General features: G+C 37.8%; 2 protein-coding genes and 1 long non-coding RNA gene across 3 annotated transcripts; all 3 read left to right on the forward strand.

Annotated features, from left to right (window-relative positions):
* The first annotated feature begins 460 nt into the window (after positions 1-460).
* Positions 461-2,913, forward strand: LOC307000567 (uncharacterized protein). Its single transcript, XM_079616210.1, has 6 exons — positions 461-518; positions 626-982; positions 1,732-1,779; positions 1,869-1,982; positions 2,077-2,117; positions 2,637-2,913. Exons 1-6 carry the CDS (start codon positions 470-472, stop codon positions 2,892-2,894), a joined length of 867 nt encoding a protein of 288 aa, XP_079472336.1. The 5' UTR covers positions 461-469; the 3' UTR covers positions 2,895-2,913.
* A 3,179-nt stretch (positions 2,914-6,092) lies between these two features.
* LOC306999708 (uncharacterized protein) lies at positions 6,093-11,829 on the forward strand. The gene is made up of 6 exons (XM_079614606.1): positions 6,093-6,207; positions 6,879-7,214; positions 9,312-9,425; positions 10,468-10,584; positions 10,678-10,721; positions 10,806-11,829. Exons 1-6 carry the CDS (start codon positions 6,168-6,170, stop codon positions 11,040-11,042), a joined length of 888 nt encoding a protein of 295 aa, XP_079470732.1. The 5' UTR covers positions 6,093-6,167; the 3' UTR covers positions 11,043-11,829.
* A 2,589-nt stretch (positions 11,830-14,418) lies between these two features.
* On the forward strand, positions 14,419-15,030 carry LOC307000718. Its single transcript, XR_013798068.1, has 3 exons — positions 14,419-14,520; positions 14,625-14,720; positions 15,002-15,030. It is a non-coding gene; the product is annotated as an uncharacterized lncRNA (long non-coding RNA).
* Positions 15,031-17,090: the final 2,060 nt, after the last annotated feature.

Here is a 17,090-nt window from a genome sequence, read left to right on the forward strand (position 1 = left end):
AGATGGATGGGTGGATTGATCATTTGGAAGAAAGAAAGAAAGAAAGAAAGAAAGAAAGAAAGAAAGAAAGAAAGAAAGAAAGAAAGAAAGAAAGAAAGAAAGAAAGAAAGAAAAAAAAAGAAAGAAAGAAAGAAGATATTGATTATTGGATGAATGAATGAATGAATGAATGAATGAATGAATGAATGAATGAATGAATGAATGAATGAATGAATGAATGAATGGATGGGGCATTAACATTTCCTTATAAAATAATCAGGAACCAATATGATGGATGGATGGTGTAACCTTGAGGATGGCCAGACTTTTCCTCCACTGCCCTGAAGGGGGAGCTGTTATTCAGATCATTCTTCTGACACTGAGTTTGTGTTTATCCATGTGCATTTGGGAAGTGTAACTCTATAAACACACACACACACACACACAATATCTTTCCAGTATGTAGTGTGAGAACAGGTAGTGGGAGTCGATGTTCACGCCGGCAGTCATGAGAACCGTCTCCTCCATCAGTCTCTCAGGTATGATATCTGTCGTAACACTAAATCAGTAATAATTGCACTTTTTTCTCTTCAATGTCATTGATAAACACCATAATTCAATAACTCTGAATCTCCTCTGTCAGCAGTGCTTGTTCTGTCAGCGCTGTGGCCGGTGAATAACTCACTGGCTCTTACCGTCACTGGATCTGTGGGGAGCAACATCTCAGTCTCCTGCAGATACCCAGAAACATACGAGAATAACAGCAAGTTCTTCTGTCAGATAAGCGGCTGGTTTTCTCCCAGAGATCCTCCGTGTGTTCACACGACCCATCGAGACACGAGGTCTGAGCGAGGGAGACTGGCTCTCCTGGACGACACCAGCGCTCATGTCCTCACGGCTCTCGTCAGACTGGCTCCAGGAGACTCGGGGAAGTACTGGTGTGGTGTAGATGTCGACCTCCGGCCTGACTTTACCTCAGAGATCTGGATATCAGTCAGCCAAGGTGAGATACACAACAGCTGAAGACTGTCCGTCCTAATATACTTAATATATATATACGAGCGGTTAGAACGGTGTCGTTATCGGCCATAAGTTAATAACTAATGATCGTTGCGACGGAAGTGAATCAATCAAATCTAACTTTATCTGGACAATAACTTAATTCCAGAGCTGCTGTAAAGCCAGAACTATCTCTGTTACTGTAATCTCCTATTATCACTGTAAAGCTGCTTTGATACAATCTATATTGTTAAAAGTGATATCTATATTGTTAAAAGCACTGTATAAATGAAGTGACTTGACTTAAACATCTTCATTTGTCTAAACATCAAACATTTAACTGTTGTGGAAAAAATACATTCAAGCTCCATGTACAACTATTTTAAAAAGCTCTTCTTACACTGTGCCTGTGGTTTCAAGAGCTCATGTAAATTGAGCCATGACGACATGGAATATACAGATTGACTACAGACTGAGACACCTAATATCTTGATGACAAAAAACGTCCATTTATTGTATATTTGTCATTAACCATGTCACGATCGGTTATTAATGCGATCCCGATCTGTCCGGCATCATGTGCACTGAGAACGTACAGCAGTTACAGGGATGTTTGCGGTGCCACTGTATTACACGTCTCATAATGAGTCAGTGTGAGAACTCAACTCACTCGCATGTGTGGTGACCGAATGCCAGCTGAGGTTTCGATACAGATGATGAACTATAGTCCTTTCACTTTTGATTTCTGTGCAGGGGATCCACAAGAACAGACCACAGACCTGTTCCCGGAAGAACCTGGCGGTGAGGTTACGAAACACACACACACACACACACACACACACACACGGTTCTGCTTTCTTCTGTCAACTCATTGTGGCTTGCATCGGCAGAGTCTTACTCCAGGTTCATGATGATGGTGGCTCTGATGTGTGTTTGCGCTCTGCTTTCCGTGTTTCTGTTTGGACTGTTTCAAGTCCTCAAACACAGCAGTCGCAGGAACTCAGGTGAGACTACAGCACTAACAGAACTGCATTTTTCTTTAAAACATCTTCTGTTGAGTTCGATAAATCGATAAATAAATATGTATGCTCTTATCAGGTTCTGCTCCTCGCCGAAGGACAATATCAAACCCAGTGCAGGTGACGACAGCAAATCTCATTCATTCATAATTAATAACGTTGTTTTAACATATTTTTTATAAACATCATGGCCATATTCCAGGATGACAATGACAATGTATTTTAATGGAAATAACGGTTGTGATGTTATTTCCATCAAGAGGTGCATCAGGTTTTGGTCAAGATCTTGTGTTCTCAATGCAAGAGTCCAGCACTCTGTAAAGTCTCCTCCAGCACAACCCAAAGACTTTCAGTGAACTTAAGCTCTGGATTAATGTGTGAAAATTAATCTTCATCTTACACAATCTGAGTCTGATGATTCTTGACATTGTCATCCTGGAAAATGGCCATGATGTGTCTTCATACATGGGTGTTTAAGACATGAGAAGCACACACTCCATCGATTAGGGTTAGAAGAACATGACAATAATCACTGCAATATTGATCCAATCATAGACTCTTAGGAAGGCAGTGTGCTATATATTAGCCGTTATCTGCTTATAATTTACAAGTTTATATTTAATTATTTATTTCATATAGGATGCCTACCAGGGAATAATGCTTCCAGACTCATCCAAAGCTCAAAGTGAAAATGAGGAATTTTACAGACCCATAAACCTGGATTATAAAAACACAGAAGCGGTCGACGCAGACTCCGACTACATAGATGTTGTCTCAGCACAAACACAAGATCAGATCTACACAGAACTGAACGCCAGTAGACAGAGTCACGTGTATCAGAGTATCACAGCGGATTCTGCTCAAGAAGAGCCGATCTATCACACTATTGATCACTGAATCCTCATCAACAGCGGCATCAAAACCCTAGATTCCTGTGTCAGCATCAAACGTTTTTGTGTTGTTTTCACAAAATAAAATAACAAATATTAAGTTAACTGAAATCAATTGATACAGCCTTTTGTTAAAGTCCCCCTGTGGTGAAAATAAAGTTTTTAATGTTGTTTATATGTCAGCTTTAAGATAAAACATGTGTAAATTCATAATAATAATAATAATACATTTTATTTATAAAAAAGCGCCTTTCAAGGTACACTGAAAAAAGTGCACATGGCTTGTCATTGGTTTAAAAAACTTTTTATACTTGATCTGACTTAATAAATTCACTTTTCTAGCTTGTCGTTGGTGTGAAAAAAATGAAACTTTGGACCAACCTAAAAAAATTGCTGTAATTTGTTACAGCTAAATGTATTAGTTTTTCTCAAGCTATATTTTTGATTTGGTTGAAACGTTAATTGAGTTATGATTGAGCATTATTGGAGACACCTGATGATAACAAGAAGAATCACTGAAGGAGAAAATCGTAATTGGTGTGTTACCATTATGGTAATTAGTGTGTGTTTTAGTTGGGCTCTTGACCCTTAAATTATTAACTTTAGAATTTGTTTGGCTGCTGTACGTGAGTTATAACAGCCAGATGAACAAAGAGAAAATGTGATATGATGGTGTTGGTTGAGTTCTAACATTACCATAATTTCACAATCAATTGACCTGAATCACTGAATTCACATAGAGCCCAATTACTGGGTTGCTATTGCTTTACTGATTATAGCAGTACTGTCCTTGAAAAGCATGATTTCATTTTCATTTATGATGTTTGTTACTTTTACAATGTGATCCAAATCATTTCTTAAAACTTAATCACATACAAAACAGTTTTTTTTTTTTTTTTTTTTTAAACACAGACATCAAGCATCTGCCAGTGAATCTCAACAATGGAGACAATTATAAAGCATTGTGCAGTGCATTCTGGATGCCACCAATCAAATCTCATTCATGGCTCCCATCATGCATTGCTGCATGAATAAATTACGACTTATGTTCAGAGGTGATCTGTTTGTCACCATTGTTGAGATTCATATGCTAATTATTGATATCTGTGTGTGCCTACCTGAAAGACTTTTAAGAAGTTTTCTTCTTAATCTATTTGGATTTAATTGAAAAGGCTAAAAATTACATACTCTACCAGGACAGTGCTGCTATAATCCATAAGGTAAACTTAACTCAGAAATTATGCTCTCAATGAATTCAGTGTTTCAGGCCAACTATTGATTATGTTAAAACACAACCAACTCCATCAGATCACCTTTTATCTTTGTTCATCTGTCTGTTATACATGAATTACAGCAGCCAGACAAAATCTAAAGTTGAACCAGTAAGGGTCAAGAGCCCAACTAAACTAAACACTGATCTCGATAACGGTAACCATTTTACATAAATTTTCTCCTTCAGTGATTCTGCTTGTTATCATCAGGTGTCTTCAATAATGCTCAACCATAACTCAATTAATCACTTAATTATCTAATTAACTTTAACACTGCTTCTGTGTTAATTTAACACTGGGGATTCTGCTGTGTAAAAAGTAGTTTTTTCCAAAATAAAAATGCTAGTTGTACCAAAATAAGAAAAGGATTTATGGTCTCTATAATAAACAATATTTTAACTTTGTTTGAATGTAAAAAAAATTATTGGGTTAAAGAACTATTTTGATTTATATTAAATACAATTTTAACGTTTCAACCAAATCAAAAATATAGCTTGAGAAAAACTAATAAATTTAGCTGTAACAAATTACAGCAATGTTTTTAGGTTGGTCCAAAGTATCATTTTTTTCAGTGTACCAAGGACACTGTACAAATTGGTATAGTCAAGGAATGTACAAAGAACTACTAAAACACAATGCATCTACATCCATGATTGAATTCACTGATAGTACGAACAGTACAATCAGCTTAAGACATAGATTACATACAAGGTACATAGAAAAGACAGATAAAAACAGGTAAAATTCAATAAAAAGACATCGAAATCAGAGGGCTGACAGGACAGCTAAGCTAAAAAGATGTGTTTTTAACTTAGTTTTAAACGTGGATATACTTGTGCTTTGGCGCATCTCAAGCGGCAGGGCATTCCACAGTTTAGGACCTGCCACACTGAAGTCGACAGTGTCATGAGTCGACAGCATTGCTGAGTATTTTCTGCTTAAAACTGCAGTGATCCAAAGACAGTCTCAAAAACACGGTGTGAAATCGCTGGTGTTTCTGACGTCACAAACCTTGTAACCAATCAGATCAACATGTGATCGTCAACCAGTGGATCTCTGAGTGAGTGAGTGAGTGGAGGCGGGGCTCATTTGCATATTCATAGAAGAGCTTATACTAAATGAGGGTGTCAAGTTACATTCAAGATATTTTAAGGCATGAAGAAATGTTTTCAAGGAAAAAACTTTTAAATATGTAATTTTGTGATCAAATAGGAGTTCGATAAAAGTAAAATTATGTTGAGTTTGAAAAAAAATCACAGGGATAAAATTTACTACAGGGGGACTTTAATAAGGAGCAGAAAAACGTTAGAATGCACACACACACACACACACACACACACACACACACACACACATACACATACACATACACATACACACACACACACACACACAAACTTATCTTGAGATGGTATGTTATTGAATATAATACAGAATTCATTCACATTTGTCCAGGTATAGTTTTGAGAAGCAGGAATTGCTTAATAAAGTATTATAAGGTACTATTATATTCTGTTGTGTTTATCATCTTCAAGTTTGATTAGACTATATGCTTCAAATAAACATTCTACTGGAAAACAAGACATATACTGATATATGTCAGTCTGCACAGTTATAGAGTGCTTAATCAAACGATAAAAAACCCAGCCAGATAATCAAGACTTACAATGAAGTTGTTACGGAAGCAGACTGTAAATGAAGTTAACAGGAGTGTATTGACAACAATGAGCGGTGACAGAATCAAGACTGGAGAGCGGTGTGCAGGCGATGAGTGGATTTGATAGTTGTGTTTAAATATCTGTTGCTGTGCAAGCATTTATACAGAAAAGAGAAGGCTCTGGTGAAAAGTTAGGGAACTTGATTGCATTGAGAAATCTCACTTGAGCTGCCTTTGTACAACTAAAGTCATATGTTTTGGACCCGAATAGAAACAAGGAAGTGAGAGACAGACTTCAAAACGGTTTGTTTTATACGTTGCACACCATCAAAAGCAGTTTAAACCATTCAGCATGTGGACAGCAAGAGTCTTTGGTTTCTGTATCTGTACAGGTGAGTTTTAGCGACAGCTTTACAAAAAAAAAAGCAGAATTTAATGATTTCTGAATAAATTCAAAACTGTCTAAATCAGTACTGAGGAAACTACTTTGAAACGTCATCATTAGTTCAAGTAGCGCTTACAAAACGTATTTTTATCTACTAATAAAATACTCCTTTTTAATATAATTTATAGCACATACAAATAAGATATTTTAATATAATTTATAGCACATACAAATAAGATCTTAAGTGTGATATCTGAACAGATCAATTTACACCACCACTAGTAAAACACTACAATAACATTTATTTAACTATTACTACATTGTTAACCCTTAAATCCTATTACATAAAATAAAACATTAGTGTATATTACATTAAAACACGTAACATGCCACACTAACTGAAATGAATCAGTCAGTTATTCTCGTTGAAAAGCTCTTGTTTTGAAGGGAATACATTTACTTAAATTAATCAAACAGCCTCATATGCGAGAAGCTTAATTAAAAAATGTTACCTTAAAAGCTTGAAATTGAGCAATTTTCATAGTTTGCCATGTTGCAAAACAAAGTTGTAGAGCAAAAACAGTTAATGCAGTGATGCTTATTGGATTGCTGCTTATTTCTGTTGGTTTAATTACAGAAATCACAATTCAATATCTAGTGTTTTAATTTGGCTTCCAGTCTGTCTGCTGGACATTAGTTGTGCTGTCACTGAGATTGGATATGAGGGAGAAGACGTTACGTTTCACATCGGATACCCACCGGACTACGAGGAACACAGCAAGTACTTCGGCAGATCAGAGGGATTCTTCTTTGAGAAACTGGTTCAGACCACTGAATCCAACAGGTGGACCAGACGGGGGCGATTCGCTCTTCTTGACAACACATCTGGACACTTTCTTACCGCCACCATCTTCAGCCTGATCTCTGAGGACTCTGACGTGTACACCTTCGGCGTGGATGTGAAACTGCTGCCTGATCCCGATACTCAAAGAAAACTAACTGTCAGGAGAAGAGGTGAGAGTCCTTTGACATCTATAAGCTCTATTTTTCACACACATCCCAGCTAACAAAGACAGGCTATGTTCTAAGAACGTTTTGTTGAACGTTATATCTGAATGTTCACTTAAGAATGTTTAAAAAATATATATATTGTTAATGTGAACGTAAATGGAACGTTACATGTTGCAAACATTATAGGAATGTTACTTTTGAAGGTTCTAACAAGTTCTACCAGAAAGACTCGGGAGAATAAATACTGTGACAATTAACATTTGTTAAAGGGGTCATGACATGAGAAACCAAATTTGCCTTGATCTTTTGGTTTATAAGAGGTCTTTGTACCATTAAAACGTCCTGCAAGTGTCATAGCTTAAGACGTCCTCCCCATTATAAACGAATCATTTATTTAATCAAGCTCTAAATACAGCTCGTTCTGGATTCATGGTAAGAAGTGACGTCACGGTACGAAGTGACGTACCAGCGTTTGCATATAGACTGCCTCCAGCACAAGACAACTACGCTTAAAGCGCAAGACAACTACGCTCATTTCGTATCATTGTCGCGCCCGCGCGCCGCGCGCCTCACAAGTGTTCAGTCGCCGGACAGCGAGTGGGTCTGTGTACAGGGAAATTACGATGCCGCAGATGTGCTGTTCCTGGCTGTGGACAAACAACACCTTTGAATACGCTGTGAAAGATCCAGTCGTCAGGGAAAAATATATGCACTTTATTTTTTGCGGACGTCTCAGTCCATTTGAAGGATGACTGTTTTGAGAACAAATCCCAAAATGATGCTGGCTTTGCCAGAAAACTGTTGCTCAAAGATAAGTCCGTGCCGACTATTCTGGGCTCAACTGCGACGACGCAAACTGTAAGTAATGTATTTAAAACTTTAAACTACTTTTTAAATACGCCGAATCCGCAAATGTTCTGGCTGGGGGCGTTAATAATTGATGCATAGGCACTGACGTTAGCCAATCATAACAGTGGGCGTTAACACTGAACTCTTAAAGGGGAAACACCCCCAAAACAGACTGTTTGAATCAGAGGATGAGAAACAGGGAAAAGGTCATAAATCACTACATTTTAAAAGTTTTTTGTAAAAATTTTTGTAATACTATAATTGCACCTAAGGGAACATAATAATAAAATAAAAAAACCCATGTCATGACCCCTTTAAGAGCTCAGCAAGCAATCTTTGCTGAGTTCTTTGGCGTAGGCCCCGTCCGTAGCTTGCAATCCTAGGGTTCGGACTCTGCATGTCCTGCCTGAAGACGAAGGCAGGGGCGCAGCCGACCCCCTGCGATGTAAGGGAAGAGGCCATCTGGTGGTGGTGGGGTGGATGGAGGAGAAAGATATCTTGGTGTTATGTGGAGGATGGAGGGAAGGAACCCGTCTTGGTGGTGTTAAGGAAAATGAAGGGAAGGTCCCATCTTGGAGGTGGTGGGAAGGGTGGAGGTGAATGGAGCGACAGCATCTGCGAACTCAGATGTGTGTAAGTACCAACCTTTTATACCAAAAGTATTAGGATATGATTGGATAGATGAGAAGGTAATAAGTTGCGTAACAATTGAGTCTTCCCGGCAGAACTTGCAATAGAGCTTCATTGAACGTTCTACAACAAGTGAACGTTCTACAACAAGTGAACGTTCTACAACAAGTGAACGTTCTACAACAAGTGAACGTTCTACAACAAGTGAACGTTCTACAACAAGTGAACGTTCTACAACAAGTGAACGTTCTACAACAAGTGAACGTTCTACAACAAGTGAACGTTCTACAACAAGTGAACGTTCTACAACAAGTGAACGTTCTACAACAAGTGAATGTTCTACAACAAGTGAACGTTCTACAACAAGTGAACATTCTACAACAAGTGAACGTTCTACAAAAAGTAACATTTTTAAATGTTAGACCACGTACAATAAGATAATGTTTTTGTGCTGACATTAAGGACATTATTAAAGACCTATACAAATTTGTTAAAATTCTGTTACTGGAAAAACGTTTGATCATAACTTTAAGAGAACCTTACCAGAACATTCCTTGTTAGCTGGGATGACTGAATACTGAAGGAGCGAATCTTTCACGTCCACGTTCCTTCTCTGCACAGGTGCACCACAGAGACCCACAACATCATCACCAAGAGGTACGACAGTAAACCAGGACCGCACAAACAGTCCTGCAAACATCACTGCACAGAACTGGGCCGAGACCGGAGAACAGGGTGATCCGTCTCTCTGAGTATCGTATTATTCTGTCTGTCCTCAACACAGTTCATTCTTTCATTCATTCGTTTTGTATCTTTCATACTGTCTGATTGGTTCTTTCATTCATTCTGGATTCTGTCTCTCATTTGTTCAGTCTTCTGCGGTTGATTCTTTTTTATTGTTTATTCTGTCTATTGTTTGCTCAATCTCTCAATCATTTGTTCCTTCACTCAGTCGTTCATTCTGTCTTTGTCAGGTCCGGGATTCGAACCCAGAGTGTGTTGCTGGAAACCCAAGTTTCCAACCACTGTTCTATGGGGCAGATAATCACAAGAGGCAGATTTAGAAGGAAAAAACAGATAGTCTTTACTTATTATTCTCCCTGAGCAAACACAAAGGATCCATCATAAGTGATGGATTGAGCAAAGGTACAAATCCACACTGAATGATGCAAGCTAAAGAGTCCAATAACATAATAGAAGCTGGTCAAAAGGAAAAGGTGGTCTTTGTGCAAAAGGAAAACACAAAAGCAAAGTCTAGGCACGACAACTTCTAGACTGAACAAAGATACAAGCAAATGCAAGTCTTTAAATGTACACCCGTTAACACTCTAACTAGCTGGCACAGGTGACTTCACTGAACCAATAATGAGCAGTGGATTAGGAGGAAGATGTGGAGGGTCTTGTGCTCTCAGTCTCCCTCTGCTGGACAGACCGTGGTGTGGATCTATCTATCTATCTATCTATCTATCTATCTATCTATCTATCTATCTATCTATCTATCTATCTATCTATCTATCTATCTATCACATGTTCTGATCTGTATTGTTAGTTCTATTGTTCATTCTTATCATTCTATCTGATCCTTATCTTTTAATTACACAAACAACGTCTCACAAACACACAGTTGTGTCTTGTTGTTCATCAACAGATCTAATATCGTCACCAGTCCTGAAGAAATCTGGTTTCTCTCACTCTCTCTTCCTCTCTCTGTTTCTTTCTTTCACACAAATGAATGGTGTTTTGATCAGGTGTGTCAGATCATTTCCTCTTTCTACAGAATCTATCCGCAGGTTTGTGACCGTGTTGAGTCTGGTGTGTGTCGGCACACTTCTAGTTGTGTGTCCATTCGCTCTGTTTAAGGTTTTTAAATGGGCCACCAACTGCAAGCTGTCAGGTGAGTCGGCTAGAGGAGACTTCCTCTTTTCTACACCATCTTCACTCACTCACGCTTTAACATTTATCATGATGTTATTTTCCCCCCCTCCAGTTTCCGTGTCTTATCACACCAGGAGGACATCAGATCACATTGTTGTAAGTCATTAATTGATCACCGGTAATACCGATGCTGATAAAGTTCACTGATTTCCTTGCTGACATGAAGCGTCCTCTTTACAGGATGAGTATCTGAAAATGAGCCCAGTCGTACTTCCAAACTCATCCGCGGCTCAAAGGGAGAAAGGTTCTTTTGTCGAGGATTTTCACAGACTTACAAACACACAACAGACCCACGGCAAAGACAACAACTACATCGATTCTGCTCCAGCAGACAGTCTGGATCAGATCTACACAGAAATGAAACCTGGTTTTGCTCAAGAGTCAATTTATTACAGTATCGATCAAATTACTGACTGACAACAGCCTGTCCGTTTTTACCACAATCATTTTCATATTTTATTATATGTGACCCTGGACTACAAAACCAGTCTTATGGGTCAATTTTGTTAAATTTAAGATGTATATATCATCTGAATGCTGAATGAATAAGATTTTCATTGATGTATGGTTTGTTAGGACAGGACAATATTTGGCCGAGATACAACTATTAAAAATCTGGAATCTGAGGACGCAAAAAAATCAAAATATTGCGAAAATCTCCTTTAAAGTTGTGCATTTATATTCAAGATTGTGCTGCATTCACTCACAATAATATTTTTTTTATATATTTAAGGTAGTAAGTTTACAAAATATCTTCATGGAACACGATCTTTACTTAATATCCTTATGATTTTTAGTATAAAAGAAAAAATATAATTTTGCTCCATACAATGTATTGTTGGCTATTGCCACATATATACCCGTGCGACTCGAGACTGGTTTTGTGGTCCAGGGTCACATATGTTGGGGTCAATAAGTCTCTTATTCTAACAAAGGCTGTTTATTTGATGAAAAATTAAATCAAAACAGTAATATTTCTACGTGAATCTATTGTAAACTGTCATGAATTCCTGTGATCAAAGCTGATTTTTTTTCTAACAATGTAAAAGTAATTTTTTTTACTGTCACTTTTGATCAGTTTAATGTGTGAAAGTATTAATTTCAGTAAGAAATTTTACCCCACACTTTTGAATGGTAGTGTGTATATAAAGATAAATCATTGAATTGTTCTCTTGAATAAATAAACGTTAATGTCTAATAGTGTAAGACTGTACATTATTATTGTGTCTCATGAACCCTCACGCATTAAATGTACTGTACATCTAATGTCCACTGTTTCTAGCGAGGGGAAGTTGCTAATCGCCATAGAAACAGTCTCAGTGCGGTACAGAAATGTGTGTGCGTAAAGATCTCGATACGTCACAATGGCATCACTACATGTGTCTCAAGAGGATGGAGAGACAGAAAGAGAGAAGTAAATACGTCATCGTACCGCGAAGGAGGAAGGCGAACTGTTGGCCTACTTCACCCAGATTTTAACTTCTATAAAAGTGTAAAGTGAGTGTCTTTTCAGCATTTATATATAATATATTTCATAAGTTATTTAATAATAGTTTTATAAGCAGTTGGATTCATATCAGCTGTACTTTTCTAATAAGTTGCCATGTTTACTGTTTGTGTCATATGGCCTTGGTGGTTAGCGGAAACGTGACGCTTGTGTATTTCTTGGGCGACACAGAAGTCACGCTTCGGTACGTATCTCGGTTTTGGGGTCAAGGGTCGATACGAGTTTGAGGCATTTACATGTCCGGCCCAAACTGTTTTTAAACGTATTGGTTTGATTAACATGTTGTGTGTAAACACTGTCATTTTTTTTTGCGCGTGAGAGTTCATTAGTTTCATTCACACTGTGCTTTTGTAAAATAAAGAAAACAAACAGGATGCCACTTTCTGCCGTTCCCGGTTTCCTTTTTGTGAAGTTTGTGCAGCTCGTCACTAAAGTGATCAGAAACTCAGCGCATAGGCTAGCAAGCTTTTGTGTGACATCTGAACTCTGGTTTTGGGTTGGTGTGTAGATCTGCTGCTCTTTTTTCCTGTTGTGGTGGTTAGCAAAAGCGGTGCATTAGTGTGTGCGCCCCCTTCTGGATTGGAGAGTGTATCGCCTGTGACTGACTGTATATTCAGCGTCTGACTGTATGAACAGTGACGGTTCGGGATGAATACATGTACCGTTACACCACTAGTATTATCAGTTTTTCAATAGAAATTCATTTTTTGGAGGTATGCCGTGTTTCTGAAAAGATGAAACTATAGTGTTACTGAAGTATTTCTGAAACGGTTTGCTTGTGTAAGCTACTTTGAATTCTCGTTTACAGACCAGATTGTGAAAAATGAATCTTTGAATCGAACCGCCAAATCAGGACTTTATGGAATATGACTCATTGTTACTGCAAAAGTAATTTACTTTTATTGCTATATAAGGCTTGACTAGATGTTGGTTCAGACTTGTTGAGAGATTTACCTCTTAAATTAGTGGAAATATCAGCATTTTTCAGTTAGAAAAAAACATCAATAAGAAACATGATCAGCAACACCAGTTTCCTTTTATATCTGCTTATTTATGAATTCATGTTTATTTCAGCACATCAACACTACATTTTTTTCACATGCAGTGCCTCATTTGTTGCTCGATCTTACAGTTAAAATCATACAATTATAAATTAAAGGCACCATTTCAAATGATTGATTGCCATTGCATTAGATAATACAATATCAAATAAAGAGGCTTTTTTCAAGAAACGTGCAACTGATTGGGCAAAAGTAATGAATTAAGTTAGTAAAGAGAAACGATCCAGTTTGTTTGATATTTATCAATGTCATTTAGACATTTTTAAGTGTGAGTGACGGGTCTAAACTGAGGCCACATGAAAACATAATAACTCTATGACACATTGTTATGAACTAAATCTGTTTTGAAATGCACAGTAAGCTTTTAATGTCACGATATTTTAGGACCCGGTGTAGAGATGAATGTGGAAATAAGGGAAAGGAGAAGTTAAGCCTTACACCATATGTGTGCCAGTACGGAAGAAATAGACATCTCTCAATGTTTAAGGATTTTATATAGTCAAAAAAGTGCCATAAAGCTCCACCATGTGGAACCTTATTCTTCTTCTCTGGTGCTGCATTCGTATCGGTGAGTTCAAGATTCGTATGTGTGACTTTTAAACTTTTCACTGGTCTTGTGTTCCTGCAGCAGTCAGTCTTTCTTAATACAGTAAACATGCTAATCCTCGCTTATGATATTTGTGTTTTCAGCTGTTGATGTTGGTGCTTACAACATAATGTCTGGATACAGAGGAGAGAGAGTTGACAGCTCTATATAATGATATCTGTGTTTTCAGCTGTTGTTGTTGGAGATTCACAGACATTTACTGGATACAGAGGAGAGAGAGTTGACATCAGATGCTCATATCAATCTGGATATGAAACAAATTCAAAGTATTTTTGTAAAGGCGAGTGTTCATTGTTTAATAAAATCATCATGGTTAAATCAGGATCTCCAGCTAAAGACGAGAGATTCTCTCTGACTGACGACACGACGGCCAGAGTTTTCACCGTCACCATCACTGATCTGAGAACAGAGGATGCAGGCCTATACTGGTGTGGTGTGCAGAGGACTGTGGCTGATGTCTATTCAGAGATTTTGTTGCTGGTTAAACTGGGTAAGTGATTGATGCCACTTCTACTAGCAATAGTCTAAATGAATGTTTGTATTTGTTTTGAAATGAATTGAGTGTGCTCATGTATTAGTATAACTGACTTCTAGTCCATCTTCATTGTTACCCCTTTAGATGGGAAGACGACTGAAGTTTTAACTATCAGCCCGTTTTTAATGTTTCATCAGATCCATTGGCTCAAACCCCTTTACCCCAAACTTCTTCACCTGACACAGGTAAACGCTCTCCACATCACACACTGATATTTCTCTCATGTAAACATCTTTCATTTCATTCTGTGAACAAGATGCTTAGCAATGTTGTCTTTTTTTATTCTCAGGTTCAGTTGGCATCATCATCGCGGGAGTTTTGTTTTTGCTCCTGATATGTGCAGTACCGCTTGTGTTGGCCGTACGAAAGAAAAAGCTGACTTGTGGTAATATTTTTGAATGATATATTAATTAATAAAATCTGCATTACACCAGTGAATTCAGACAGTGTGGAAACTTTATAGTCCCAAAATCTACATGAAAACAGACATAATTAAAATTGCTTATGTTTTGATTTCATAATTTCTTTCTGTTCAGATTTGTTTTAGTCAGATTCTTGCTGTCTAAACTAAACAAACGAGACATTGACACAATGTCATGATTCAAGCTAACATGAAGGACTGAATTCAAGTTTTGAAACGTACTATATAACATGCGTCTATCACAGGTCTGGCCTTCTTCACTGCAAGGGTTCTTCTGACATTAAGAAAAGGAGAAGAGGTGAGTCAGAATCATTTCCTTGAACATTTCCATCATTATTAACTGTATTCTTCTCAATTGTAAGTCAATGTTCACTTTCTTGCTCAACAATGATGAAGCAATTATTTACTTCTTCCAATGTACAGAATGCATATGATAAAGGGGGCCTGACTGTCCTGCCAAACTCACACACAGCTCAAAGTGATAATAGTTCGGCAGCAAACGAGTTTCACAGACCTGCGGACACAGAACCAGCCGACACCGACCTCTACTATATAAATGTTGCGGCTGTAGCGACAAACAGTCTGAGTCCAGATCAGATCTACACAGAACTGAACGCCAGACAGAGTCACGTGTATCAGTGTCTCAGCTGATTCTGCTCAAGAAGAGGCGATCTATCACAGCATTGATAAAAAACAGACGGACTGAACACAGACGGATCAACAAACAAACAAACCCCTTATTTTGCTTCAGAATTTTGTTGCATTTGAATGTTTTTTTATCATTTAAAAAATAGTACAATATAGTCTTAACAAATCTTGTCTAAGAAATGTAAAACGAGTGTGAATATTTGAATATTAATATTGTAAACACAGTCAGTGGATGACAGTAACCATACTGTAAAGAGGGGTGTTCACTAATAAGCAAAAGGATTATCAGGACAATTACTTCATGACGCCATGCACTGATTGGCTGATGACATCACAAGAAAACAAATGTCTCACACCTTCACTGATGGATTTCCTGATCTGTGGAATTAAAAACAGTATAGGCATTTACTATAAAAGGACAACATTTTGGCAATTTAAAATAGGGGTTAATGGGTTAATATGACATATACCAGCAAGGGTTAATGGGTTAATATGACATATACCAGCAAGGGTTAATGGGTTAATATGACATATACCAGCAAGGGTTAAAGGGTTAATATGACATATACCAGCAAGGGTTAATGGGTTAATATGACATATACCAGCAGGGGTTAATGGGTTAATATGACATATACCAGCAAGGGTTAATGGGTTAATATGACATCTACCAGCAGGGGTTAATGGGTTAATATGACGTCTACCAGCAGGGGTTAATGGGTTAATACGACATCTACCAGCAGGGGTTAATGGCTTAATACGACATCTACTAGCCGGGGTTAATGGGGTCAATATGATATCTAGTGATTGGTTAATATTACATCTACCAGCAGGGGTTAATGGGGTTAATAAGACATGTACCAGCAGGGGTTAATGGGGTTAATATGACATCTACTCATAGGGGTTAATGGGTTAATATGGCATCTACTAGCCTGGGTTAATGGGGTTAATATACCATCTACCCGGAGGGGTTAATGGCTTAATACGACATCTACTAGCCGGGGTTAATGGGGTCAATATGATATCTACCAGTGATTGGTTAATATTACATCTACCAGCAGGGGTTATTGGGTTAATAAGACATCTACTAGCAGGGGTTAATGGGGTTAATATGACATCTACCCATAGGGGTTAATGGGGTTAATATCACATCTACCAGCAGGGGTTAATGGCTTAATACGACATCTACTAGCCGGGGTTAATGGGGTTAATATGATATCTACCAGTGATTGGTTAATATTACATATACCAGCAGGGGTTAATGGGGTTAATTAACCCTAAATTTTCCTGTAGCTCAAACAGTAGAGCGTTGGCGCTAGCAACGCCAAGGTCATGGGTTCGATTCCCAGGGAAAGCAAGAACTGACAAAATGTAAAAATGTGTACCTTGAATGCAATGTAAGTCGCTTTGGATAAAAGCGTCTGCCAAATGCATAAATGTAAATGTAAATGTAAATGTTAATAAGACATCTACCAGCAGGGGTTAATGGGGTTAATATGACATCTACCCATAGGGGTTAATGGGGTTAATATCACATCTACCAGCAGGGGTTAATGGGGTTAATATCACATCTACAGTACCAGCAGGGGTTAATGGGGACTTGCTAACCAGCTAAACTTCAACAACTTGGCAGGACTTAGTCTGTCATAACGATCATTATCATTTTTTTCTGTTACATTTTCCATTCTG

This window comes from Phoxinus phoxinus, assembly GCF_949152265.1.
Source record: "Phoxinus phoxinus genome assembly, chromosome: 6".
Taxonomy (NCBI): domain Eukaryota; kingdom Metazoa; phylum Chordata; class Actinopteri; order Cypriniformes; family Leuciscidae; genus Phoxinus; species Phoxinus phoxinus.

What these genes read in the sequence shown, in the direction of transcription:
- LOC307000567 (XM_079616210.1), top strand. Translation starts at nt 470, where the DNA reads ATGTTCACGCCGGCAGTCATGAGAACCGTCTCCTCCATCAGTCTCTCA. An exon ending in CTGGATATCAGTCAGCCAAG is followed by an intron (nt 983 to 1,731) that starts GTGAGATACACA and finishes ATTTCTGTGCAG; the next exon opens with GGGATCCACAAGAACAGACC. An exon ending in GTTCCCGGAAGAACCTGGCG is followed by an intron (nt 1,780 to 1,868) that starts GTGAGGTTACGA and finishes TTGCATCGGCAG; the next exon opens with AGTCTTACTCCAGGTTCATG.
- LOC306999708 (XM_079614606.1), top strand. Translation starts at nt 6,168, where the DNA reads ATGTGGACAGCAAGAGTCTTTGGTTTCTGTATCTGTACAG. An exon ending in ACTAACTGTCAGGAGAAGAG is followed by an intron (nt 7,215 to 9,311) that starts GTGAGAGTCCTT and finishes TTCTCTGCACAG; the next exon opens with GTGCACCACAGAGACCCACA. An exon ending in GGACATCAGATCACATTGTT is followed by an intron (nt 10,722 to 10,805) that starts GTAAGTCATTAA and finishes TCCTCTTTACAG; the next exon opens with GATGAGTATCTGAAAATGAG.